The 12,572-nt window shown below is 55.5% G+C and overlaps 1 protein-coding gene across 1 annotated transcript; it reads left to right on the plus strand.

Annotated features, from left to right (window-relative positions):
• Positions 1–1,790: 1,790 nt before the first annotated feature.
• On the plus strand, positions 1,791–9,159 carry DES (desmin). The gene is made up of 9 exons (XM_027589123.2): positions 1,791–2,461; positions 3,496–3,556; positions 3,674–3,769; positions 3,922–4,083; positions 4,258–4,383; positions 4,800–5,020; positions 6,314–6,357; positions 8,068–8,150; positions 8,374–9,159. Exons 1-9 carry the CDS (start codon positions 1,884–1,886, stop codon positions 8,413–8,415), a joined length of 1,413 nt encoding a protein of 470 aa, XP_027444924.1. The 5' UTR covers positions 1,791–1,883; the 3' UTR covers positions 8,416–9,159.
• Positions 9,160–12,572: the final 3,413 nt, after the last annotated feature.

The raw sequence follows: 12,572 nt of genomic DNA on the forward strand, positions 1-12,572 counted from the left end.
CTGGGATATGCTAAGGATCCACATGGTCTCTAAAATTCTCCAGGAGCCTACAATCTAGTTGGGGAGACAAGACACAAAAATAACCAGAACACAACAGCTTGCACTGACTGGAAGCCCGGATAAGAATATCTGGAACTCCCCACCTACCTCATATGCCTGTCTCTTGGATAAAAATTAGATACTTAGTGTGGAAAGGCTTTGAGAAGACAGCAGTAACAAAGTCCTTTACAGTTCACCTGGCATATTCACATCCATTCAGGGGGCGGGGCGGAGCACAGCTCTGGAGTCAGACTCCCTCAGCTTCAGGTGCCCCTGCATATTGTTATTCGAGCCTCTTCAAAGCCTGTAGGGTAGACACGGCAAGGCTGACCCCTTCCCCTTGACGGTGGAGGACACAGAAAGGTGAAGGACTTGCCTGCTGCTGATGGCAGAGCTGTGGTAGGACCGGCACTCTACTTCAGAGCTTGGCATTCCGAAAGGGCCAGGCCTAAGAGAGGCCTGCAAAGTGCCAGGTGGAGGTGTAGGGAGGCAGCCAGTGCTCGTGGAGAAGTGGGGATGTCCTCAGGGGTCAGCCAGTACCTTGTACCGGGTAGGAAGAAGGCTATGAAGGACTGGACAAGCCCTCTGTGGGACTCCATTCTGGCTGGGGGCTTGGGGCATTATGGGGGCAGGAAGTGATTGGGGTTTATCACCCCAAACCTGCCTGGGCCATCTGACACCCAGGCCTCCTCAGGTACCCACCCTCACCCCCCAGAGCGCCTCTCCTGTGGGCCTGTTTCCCAGATTGATGCATTCTCCTCTATAAATACCAGCTCTGGTATGCCGGGTTGGCAGTTGTTGCTGACAGAGAGATGGCTGGGTTGACACACGGCTCCTGACAAAATACAAACGCCTGGTGTGTGTGGGTGTGGGTGATGTGAGTAGGGGGATGAATCAGAGAAGGGGTGGGGGTGGGCACAAGGGGGTAGAAGCCAGGTGAAGTTGGTGTGTGGGGGTGAGAGTACATAGTAACTGGAAACTGAGAGGGTGCTGGGCCCTTTCTGGAAATCACCCTGTTGTTTATAAACTCGAGGCTCTGCCCTACCCCAAAGAGGGGGAGGAAAAGGGCCTGCACTAGCCCAGAGGGAAACTGAGGCTCAGGGCTTGAGTCCTGGTACCAGGGGACATATCTGAGCAGGCGGGCTCTGGCCACGACTGCTCTCTGCCCCCCACGGTACTCTCCCAGCCTCCCTGACTGCCTAGAGACCCTTTCCCTCTGGCCTGGCCTGGTGGATGCCTGTCTTTCCTGAGTCCTCCCAACCCTCTGCCAGTTCTAGACAATCTTTGGGGGGGCAGGGAAGTGATTTTGAGTTTTTCTTGGGACTAGGCATTGTTCCTCCAGGAAATGACCCAAAGTCTCTCCTCAGAGCAAAAGGGACACCCTCGAACTAAGTGGAAACCTCTCCCCCACTCTCTCCCCTGACTACCCCCCAGGAGGAGGCCGGCACCCAAGGGCTGAAAGAGGCTTGCCTAGGGATTCCAGACATGCTCTGTGCCCCGGGTGAAGGGGTTGGCAGGCCTGCCCATCTTCTGCCCTCCTAGGTCTTCCAGCCTGTCCCACACCTCTCACGGGCCCCTTCCCCCCGGCGGAGGGGCGCGGGCCTCTTGCGGGGCGGGGTGGGGGGGGAACTGGCCTCCCCGCCCCCACGCCAGCGGCCGCCCTTCCTGGCAGGACAGCGGGATCCTGCAGCTGTCAGGGGAGGGGTTGGCGGGGGCTGATGTCAGGAGGGATACAAATAGTGCAGACGGCTAAGGGGCCCTGTCTCCCCTCGACGCATCCACTCTCCAGCCGGCCGCCGCCCGCCGCCCCCTCCGTGCCGCCCAGCCTCGCCCGCGCCGCCACCATGAGCCAGGCCTACTCGTCCAGCCAGCGCGTGTCCTCCTACCGCCGCACCTTCGGCGGGGCCGGGGGCTTCCCTCTCGCCTCCCCGCTGAGCTCGCCCGTGTTTCCGCGCGCGGGCTTCGGCACCAAGGGCTCCTCGAGCTCGATGACGTCCCGCGTGTACCAAGTGTCGCGCACGTCGGGCGGGGCCGGGGGCCTGGGGGCGCTGCGGGCCAGCCGGCTGGGGTCGGCCCGCGCGCCCTCCTCCTACGGCGCGGGCGAGCTGCTGGACTTCTCGCTGGCCGACGCGGTGAACCAGGAGTTCCTGACCACGCGCACCAACGAGAAGGTGGAGCTGCAGGAGCTCAACGACCGCTTCGCCAACTACATCGAGAAGGTGCGCTTCCTGGAGCAGCAGAACGCGGCGCTCGCCGCCGAGGTGAACCGGCTCAAGGGCCGCGAGCCGACCCGGGTCGCCGAGATCTACGAGGAGGAGCTGCGCGAGCTGCGGCGCCAGGTGGAGGTGCTCACCAACCAGCGCGCCCGCGTGGACGTCGAGCGTGACAACCTGCTGGACGACCTGCAGCGGCTCAAGGCCAAGTGAGGACCCGGCACTCCCAGAACCCCCTTTCCGTGGGCTGGGCGCGGGAGGCGAGGCCACGGGACTGGGGCGCAGCTGTCAGGGCCTGCCTTCCCCCAGGGCGCCAGCAACCCTCTCCTACCTCCGGGCGGGGAGAGAGTCATCTACCGGTGTCCCCCGAGGGGAGATGGACTCCGGGTCTCTCCCTCATGCTCTCACTCTGCAAGGGAGGAGTTTTCTTGGGGACATCACGGAGTGGAAATGGGAGACCTGGGCCCTGTGGACAGCCCCCTTAAGAGCACTTTAAGATTCCAGGCTGGTGTCGATGGGGGACAGGCAGATGAGCGGAGGGAGGAGGCCCCGGTTCAGTCGCCGGGTGGGAGGGGAGGGGGTTGATAGGAGACAAGGCAAATCTGGGGCAAGCTGTGAAGGGCAGGGGGTGGGGAATCTAAGTGGTAGCTCGCAGCTCCTCTGCGATCTGCCCTGGGGGAGGTGGGTAGAGAGCAGATCTTGATCTCTAGGCCAGGCTGAGGCTGTGCCATTCCACAAAGGGAATGGATAAGCTAGAAGAAGGAGGAGGGAGCTAGCTGCAGCCCCCAGAAAGCTTGGAGGGCCTGATGGTGGGCTTCACCAGGCTTCCAGTAGGAAAAGGCAACAAGAATAGAGCAAGTACTCATGGGTCCTGCTTCTGACAGCCCAAGTGAGCAGAATCACTGTCCTACCACCCGGGGTCGCAAACGATAATTGAGCACCTACGTGGGCCAGACTGGGGCTGCGAACCAGGAACATAGAGGTGCATAGAATAGACACAGTTCCTAATCCCAGGGAGGTCACAATCTGGTGGGGACATAGACTTCCGGGGTGTGGCTCTGGGGAAGAAATTGGGCCACTTCCTGTCCCCTCCCTGGGTGGGCAGGGCCTCTTGTCTCTACCCTGTAGGCAGGCCTCCTCCCGGTGTCCTGAGCCCCACTCCCTGGGCAGGCCCCACCTGGCCATCCCCACGGCCAGTTTTATCCCCACCAACTGTCTCTTTCCATCTGTCTGTTCTGGCCAGGCTGCAAGAGGAGATTCAGTTGAAAGAAGAAGCAGAGAACAATTTGGCTGCCTTCCGAGCGGTGAGCCCTCTTTGGTCCCCCAGCAGCTTTACCCCTCTGACCCCGGGTGGCCCCTGGTCTCCCCCTGCCCTGCCTGGGTTATCAGTGACCCTCTCCCTCTTTCTTGACCGCTCCTAGGACGTGGATGCGGCTACTCTAGCTCGAATTGACCTGGAGCGCAGGATTGAATCTCTCAACGAGGAAATCGCATTCCTTAAGAAAGTGCACGAAGAGGTATGCCTTCAGCCTTCCTCCTCAGGGTCCTTAGACCCTGGTGAGAACAGCTGGAAAGGGGGAGGAGCCATGCAAGGCTCTGGGGACCGGGGTGTGAGGGTGCCGTGTGGGTGGGACCTGGTAGACTACTGAGGCCCAGCTGTGCCCTGCAGGAGATCCGAGAGCTACAGGCTCAACTTCAGGAACAGCAGGTACAGGTGGAGATGGACATGTCCAAGCCGGACCTCACCGCAGCCCTCAGGGACATCCGGGCTCAGTATGAGACCATTGCGGCTAAGAACATCTCAGAAGCTGAGGAATGGTACAAGTCCAAGGTGGGCAACCTGGCCCAGGGGCCTGGCCCCTCTGTCCCCCGCCATCCCTGTTTGGAGGTGCTTCCTGTGGCTCTCTCCGTGGGGAGGAGGGTGAGCCAGGGTCTCCAGGCTCCCTTGCCATCCCTTGCCTGCGTCCCGCAGGCTCCTCATCGCGGTACCCCTCCCTGCCCTCAGGTGTCCGACCTGACCCAGGCAGCCAACAAGAACAACGACGCACTGCGCCAAGCCAAGCAGGAGATGATGGAGTACCGACACCAGATCCAGTCCTACACTTGTGAGATCGACGCCCTCAAGGGCACTGTGAGTGCCCGCCTGCCTCACCCGGCCCGCTCCTTCCGGCCCACAGCGCACACTCTCACTCCGTGACCTTGGTTCCCATCACACACCCTCTCTGGGCCTCTGGCTCTTCACATCTCTCACAGGGGCGAAAACAGACAGGTGGATTCTCAGTTGAACTCTCAGGAATCAGGGGTCCCCTAGATGGGGATGGTGGAGAGAAAAGACATGGATGCTTCCTTTTATCGCTTCTATTCTCTGGATTTCCAGAGAAGACTTCACTTGAGTTCAGGGTTCCCTAGCTCAGAAGAGCGTGCCCACTCCCGGACCTGACCATCTGGGGTTGCGCCCCAGCTCCAAGGCTGTGTCTTTCACCACCCTGGGCCCCTCGTGCCCACCCCTCCATGCCTCTCCTTGACCTGGGTGTCGCTGTCCTGCAGAACGATTCGCTGATGAGGCAGATGCGCGAGATGGAAGACCGCTTTGCTAGTGAGGCCAGCGGTTACCAGGACAACATTGCGCGTCTGGAGGAAGAGATCCGGCACCTCAAGGATGAGATGGCCCGCCACCTGCGCGAGTACCAGGACCTGCTCAATGTCAAGATGGCCCTGGACGTGGAGATTGCCACCTACCGGAAGCTGCTGGAGGGCGAGGAAAGCCGGTGAGGGGCCGGTGGTGGGATTCTGGGGAGTGCCCAGGGGCCCATTCCTGCCCCCAGGGGCAGGAGGGGAGAGGGGCTCAGGATCACCTTAGCAAGATCTGGAAATAATTTTATACAAGAGGCCACCACACCATTAATTGCAGAGAATTAACCAAGGCCACCTGGGTAAAAAGTGATTTAATTAATAGCTTCTATAAAAAGAGAAAAAGAAGTATTTATTCCCTTACCCACCTTCAGAATTAAGAGCGGCAGTATAAAACCATGTTCAGGAACCAGTAATAAAATATTCCTGCCAGTCAAGGGAGAGATGAAAGCAGAGTGGGGAATGATGAGGAAGGAAAGGGAGGGGGCAGAGAGGGACAAAGAGAGAGCCTCGGACACAGGCTAAGAAGGAGGGGGCAGAGACTCGTGCCCAAGGATGCATACACACACACACACACACACACACATACACACACACACACAAGCTCACGGGAAAAGATAGCATGACATGCTCAGAACAACTCACTTCTAGATACTGAAAATGACATATGACTAGAAGGCAATGCAAGGGAACTTTTCTGGGGTGTTGGAAATGTTCTGTATCTTGATTTAGACTGGTAGTTACGTTGATGTAGACACTGATCAAAACTCACTGAATTGCATCCTGAAGATCTGTGCATTTCACTGTAGGTAAACCTAACCTCGTTTTAAAACAGGTCAATTACTCAAAAAAAAATGATGCTTATTGATACTCATAAAAACAGTAATATCTAAAGTTTAAAATAATCAGCAGGCATGTTTAAATACAGACCTGCACATAGAGAGAGGTCAGATTTCATAGAATTACATGTACATATATAATGACCTTTTAAGGCGGCTCGAGATGTGTTGCATTTTCCCTGCACTAGGCATAAATGGGGATGGCGTTTACCCTGGAACTTGCCCTCCCATGGCTGGGCCAGAGGTCCCCAGCCTGGCTGGAGGGTGGGCATACGTGATGGATGTGGCCTATAGCTGTTATCCATATACCCTGCAGTGCCTGAAGAAGGAGATCCTGGCGAACTAGAGAGGGCAGGGGCGTCGGGAGTACTGATGTCAGGCCAGCAGGTCAGAGATGGAACAGGACAGTTCCCGGAAGGGACAGTTCCTGGGATAGCTGGAGTTGCCCTTTGACCCCTTAGCAGTGTGAAAGTGGGGGACAGGGACAGCTGACAGTGGCATGTAGTGAGCACCGGGGCAGGCTTTGATGGGTGGTCACAGGGAGAGATAGAGGGCCCTAAGCCTTCCGGGGCTTGATCTCTCCCCTTTCAGGATCAACCTCCCCATCCAGACCTTCTCTGCTCTAAACTTCCGAGGTAAGTGCGTGTTGGCAGGTGGATGCTGGGGTGGCAGGGGGCAGGAGTCCAGCATGGGCACTGCCCAAGGCCAACCAGGGAGGGGGGATGGAAGCTGGGGTCTGGGAAAGAGAAAGGGGGCTGCTGCAGGTAGGTGGGAAAGTTTAGGTAGGGGCACCTTCTAACAGAGAGAGCTTTTTATTTTATTTCATGGTATTATATTATATTGACCATGTCCCCTGCACCTTCTGGGAGTATTGAACATCGGCAAACAGCTTCTATTCCCAATATACCCAAACTCTGAAGATACCAGGGGTGTCCTTGGGGGTCTGGCAGCAGAAGCATCTAGAGCCACACACCCTGGGCTACAAGGCACCCACCAGCCATTGTCTGGCAAATTGCCAAGCACCCCCCCCCCCCCAGCTGCTTGTTGAACACATTCAGTTTGCTGGAGCAAGATGTTGGATGCACGTTTAAAAAAAAAAAAAAATGAAGCCAAACCTTAGCAAAGCCAAACAATTAAAAGAACGAGCTCCTAGGGCATTCTGCCATTTTGACATTAATAATATGCAGATCGAGTGGCTTTCCAACCCCAGAGAGCAGAAAAACATGCTATAATGATACATTAGGAAAGCAAGTCGGAGTCCTTGGCAGTGTCGCCTTTCCTAGATCAAACCTTTTTTGTCTTCGATGTTCATTTCCATCGGGAAAAATACACGCTGTGCTCCGCCGAGTTACAACGTTCATCACAGGCTGGTTGCTCGCTGAGGTGATTTATGAACACCAAACTCATAATCCCCAGGACCTAAATTTGACCCACCCTACAAAACTCAGAACCTCTTTTTTCAGGAGTTTATGCAGACACCCAAGTGTGAGCCTTGCAATTGAAACCGCTTAATGCTTTTTCAAATCAATGGCTCTGTGGCCATGGTAGTGCATTGTTGCTAGGGTTTCACGGCGAAGAAACTGAGGCATAGAGAGGCAAGGGACTGGTCACCGGCATAGTGAATCAGTAACTGACTCCTGTCTGTCTCCCTTTCATTAAGACATTGTTTACTGATCTGGACTCTTTTTTTTTTTTTTTAAGATTTATTTATTTATTTTAGAGAGAGAGAAAGGGCAGGGGGCAGGGGCAGAGGGAGAGAGAGTCTTAAGCAGGCTCCGTGCTGAGCGTGGAACCTGATGTGGGGCTCAAGCTCATGACCCTGAGATCACGATCTGAGCCAAAACCAAGAGTTGGATGCTTCACCGACTGTGCCACCCAGGTGCCCCTCATCTGGACTCTTAAAGGGGGCTGGGTACCATGAGGTCCTCCAAAACAGTATTTTGGGACTGGGTTTGGGGTTCTGTCAGGGTACAAATTCACACAAGGCTGTGTTGGACCCCGGGGGTGGAGAGGGGGTGAAGAAATGTGTGAGGAGTGGGAACGTTGGGTGGCCTGGGGCCTCAGGGGTCCCCCACTCTCCTGAATCAGCTCATAGCTGGAGCACATCTATTGGCTCCTGAGCCCATCTCAGCCATGGGACTGTCCCCAGCGTCTGTAGAGCCACCTGCTGGGTGCTGGGCTTAAGGGCAGGCTATAAAGTCTTGCTGCAAAAGTAATAGGCCCATCTTGAGGGGGTAGGAGTCTTCTGAGCTATCACTCCATGGGACCAGGGATGGACTCCCAGTCCCTGGAGTGGCCCAGGCCTGGACCTGGTCAGGCGGAGTGTGTGGATGGATCTGTTACAGAAACAAGCCCGGAGCAAAGGGGTTCTGAGGTCCATACCAAGAAGACGGTGATGATCAAGACCATCGAGACCCGGGATGGGGAGGTGAGCCATCTGCCTGGTTCCCTTAGCCTGGTGGGGGCTCTGGGGTATGTCTGTGAGGCTGTCACCCAGATGCCTTCCACCAGCTGTGCTGGTTCAAGGCCCTGCCTGGAGGGAGAGGGGCTCCTGCTACACTGGAGTGGGCGGGGGGGGGGGGCGCAACCCAGGGCTGGGGCTCCATTCTCCTGCCAACACTGTTTTGGACTGGGCTTCTCTTCCTCCCCAGGTTGTCAGTGAGGCTACACAGCAGCAACACGAGGTGCTCTAAAGCCAGAGGTCCCTCTGCCACCAGAGACCATCCTTGCCCCTGTCCTCACTGCCTCCTGAAGCCAGCCTCCTTCCATCCCAGGGCACCACACCCACACCCAGCCACAGTGCTCCCCTCACAGCCTCTGACCCCTGCTCACCGACCACCACGCATGGCCCCCACAGGGGCCACGGCCCACCCCTGTCCAGGCACAGGCAGCCCCAGCTATTTGAGTCCTGGATGTTGGAAATGAGTGAGCCTGGCTCCTAGCTGCAGAGCCAGCATGGAACCAGGGGAGAGCAGTCCCCTCCCACCTCTGTGACCTCAGGCCCTAGCCTCTGCCTTTGGAGAGGGCCCCAGGGCAGGGCGTTGGGACCCCACAGGATCGGGATGGAACCTATAGACCTCCCCACTCCCTACTCCCTAGCCTGGGTCAGAGAAACAGGGCAGCCACCCCAGCAGGCCGGGCAGGTGACTGGAAGACTAGCCCCTGTGGGAATGGGGGCTTGAAATGGACCCCAAGGTCCCTACCTTCCCCAGGGTGGGCTTAGAAAGCAGGGGCTGCAAGAGGGAACCCCCGAAGGTGCCAGATGTGGGAGCAGGAGATTCAGAAGGAGAGAGGGTGGGTGAGATGCTGGAGAGGAGAGGAGAGGTGAGAGGCAGAGAGCGGTCTCAGGCAAGCGGAGGGGTGCCCCCCTCCGTGCCTGCCCCTCCCCTGCAGCAGGGGCTCTGGACAAAAACAATAAAAAGAGAAGTACTAGCCTAGCACGTCCCTGGATGTGTTGATTGCCTGATCACCTCTGGGGGCCCCTTGAGATGGACTATGTGCTGGCTTCCTGCCCACTCAGACCGTCCCCCAGGGCCTGTCACGCCTACTGTTCCCAGAACCTCCCAGCCTTGCTGTGTGTATGTGGCCTATGGTGGGGGGGGGGGGGGGGCAGGGGGCTTTTGTTAGGGAGCTTTGAATACCTCCTGTTAGGCCCCAGTTCCTGGAATGCCCCCCTGGGGCCCCCTACCCCAGCTTCAGACCATCAGGCCACAGGGACACCACCTGCTGTTCTTTCTGACAGACACAGACGGGCTCTGAAGTAGGGCTCTCCTATTCCCTTCCCCAAAGCAGCTCACAGCCCTGTCCCATTAAATCTGCCTGAGCACCTTCTACGGACAAGGGCCGATTCAGGAAAAATAACAATGTTAAGAAAAATAGAAAGTTCTATCTTGTTTTTGGAGAAGAAGACTCTAAAGATATCATTTCATCCTACGTTAACCTAGACTTTCAATGCAATGCAATCTCAAGGAAAATACCAAAGGGAAATTTGGGGAGAATTTGGTAAGCATAGGGGAGGAGAATGTAGGACATATGAAAAAAAAAAAAGAGGAAATCCTGGAACAAAATATTAACACAGGTATGTTAAAGGTTTCTGTGGGGAACGCTTAATGATTCCATATGTGCTTGGGGGCCATTGGGTAGCCAAGTGGGGAAGGAGTGAAGCCTGTCTTTTTTCAGTCCTTCCAAAAAATAAATTCCAGATGGGTCCGAGATTTAGGAAACTTGATGGATCCATATAGGCTTCGGCCTTCAAGTTAGTCCTCACAGATTTAAGAGATTACTCTTTAAAGGAGAGAAAAAGAGGGTAGGGATCACAAACATGGTAAACTCAGACAGTCTGTAAGGGAAAAAAAAAAATTCCAAAACCTAATAGGGCTTTAGTCTTAAATTCCCTAGTCCGACATTCCTAACTGGCTTTTTCCAGAAACTTCCAAAGGCTTTCTGGTGTCTCTTTCTTCCTCTCCTTGGATGCTACCCTTGCTCATAAATTGCCCCTTCCCTTTGGGTTAAGCAGCTCCTCCCTATAAGAAGGCCCCCTTCTCTGTGGTATTCTTCAGCTTTCCCTGGGGAGCACCATGGGCACACCCAGGGTCCCCACCCTCTACCACTGGTGACCCGTGGTCATTTCTTTCCCCCTAGCACCCTAGTGGGATGAACGCTGCAAACCTCAGAACTACCCCCAATCAACCCATAGTGGAATTCCAAGTGAAATTAGAAGTAGCATTTGCAGTGTCTTCACCCTGGGATATAAGAGGAGGGATGGGTGAGGGGCTTACTCCTGAGCCTAGCGGGGGCCCTGGAACCTGAGCCAGTCTCTCTGTGAGAGAGATGCTTGGGTGAGGCTGGGCTCGGGTGGATACGAGGTGGTGTACGTTATCTCTGAGTAATTTCAGGAGCCTCTCAGCAATTTCTTCTTTCCCTTAAATGAGTACGCTCGCTCATCTATCCCATAAAGGATAAAGGGATGCACAGGTCAGGGAAGGTCTTAGAGGCATCCCTACCCTCCAAAAAAGCTTAGGTGTAGACTAGTCACTAAAGTGGAAAGAATCTAGAAATCTTAGACTCTCAGAGTCAGGTGGCAAGTCCCCCAGGGAGTGATGCCCACAACCCGGAAGTCGCCTCCCCAGGCTTGCCCTAACATTCTGATGAGCAGTCATCAAGCTCTGCTTGAATGTCTCTGGTGTCGGAGAACACACTACCTCCTGACTCCTTGGAGCTGGGGATAGCTCTGTCAGTCAGAAAGCCCTCCTCCTCAGCACACATCGGTCTCTTGTGACTACTACCCACTTGTTCAGAAAAGAGAGGAGGCTCAGACCCACCCTGTGTCCCCAGTGGGGAAGCATTCTCTGAGCAGAGGCTTCCTGGGACTAGAAGTCCTCTGGTTCTCGGGGTGCCTGGCTGGCTCGGTTGGTAGAGCGTGTCTGCCTCTTGATCTTGGGGTTGTGAGTTCAAGCCTCACGTTGGGCATAGAGATTACTTAAAAATAAAATCTTTCAAAAAACAAAACTGGGGCGCCTGGGTGGCTCAGTTGTTAAGCGTCTGCCTTCGGCTCAGGTCGTGATCCCAGGGTCCTGGGCTCGAGCCCTGCATTGGTGCTCCCTGCTCCGTGGGAAACTTGCTTCTCCCTCTCCCATTCCCCCTGCTTGTGTCCCTCTCTCACTGTCTCTCTCTGTCAAATAAATAAATAAAATCTTAAAAAAAATAAATAAAAAACAAAACCAAAAAAATCCCTAAGTAGAAGTCCTCTGGCTCTAAGTCCTCTGCTTTGCCTATCTCCTTGGGAGCTGGACAGTGAGGCAGGGACTCTAGGGCAGGAGACATGGTTATGGTGCTCCCAAAGAATGGACAAAATAAGCCAAAAAAGATCTGGGTTCCATGTGGTCGTACACATGCACCCCATCACCTCCATGGTGGCATGGCAAAACCTCTCCCTGTTCCTTGGGACACGCTGGTGTCTTGTCCTCTAAGACTCTGAACATCACGAAGAAAGAAGAGAGCTCACAGAGGTCTGAGTCACTTCTCACTGGACCCAGGGGACCCATTTCTAGACCAACTCAGATCCCACCTGAGGAGTGAGGTAGGAAGGATTATGGAGGCACATGTGTCCCTAAGCCTTCTAGTCCCCCAGCCCTTCCAGGGCTCAGTGGACACGGTCCTGCCCTCTCTGTCTACTCTGACTTCCCTCCTCTCCCTACCCCTGAGACCTTACCTCCCACCCACCGGCCCCTCCCTCTTCCTCCTCTCACCTGCTTGCCCAGGACACTTAGGCAAATACGTCAATGACCTCTGGTTCAGGACCAGAATGCCAGCCAACAAAGGGGAAGGTTTTCATCGTTTTACTCACACCGGTTCCCTGGTGCCCGGGACAGTGCTTGCTCTATAGAAGGTGCTCATTAAATATTTAACTCCTTGTTGAATGAGTACCCACTGAGCGCTTTTATTTACTTTTCTCTAAATTAAATATTTACTGGGAAGGCTGATAGCCCCCACTTCATTCACTGATCCAACCAACATTTACTGACCTTTGACCATGTGCCAGGCGCACGGGGCATCATTATGACCTGCAGGAAACTCCTCACAGCCCAGAGAGGTGGGCTGAACTGCCAAGGTCACACAGCATTATCTGTGGTTAGAAGACCAGGCCCCAGGCTCCTTGGCCTCTGGAGTCCAGGAGTCTAGATCTCTTTCCATGACACCATAGGCTTGTGATCGCGAGGCAGGGCAGACTGGCAGCACAAAGCCAGCCAGGCGCCAGGCCGCAGGGCACTATGGGGCCCATTCTGAGGGACAGATGAATGCCTGCCGCCAGCCAGCTGCCCTGGGTGGCGGGCCTGGCCAGAGCTGGATG

This window comes from Zalophus californianus, chromosome 3, assembly GCF_009762305.2.
Source record: "Zalophus californianus isolate mZalCal1 chromosome 3, mZalCal1.pri.v2, whole genome shotgun sequence".
NCBI lineage: Eukaryota > Metazoa > Chordata > Mammalia > Carnivora > Otariidae > Zalophus > Zalophus californianus.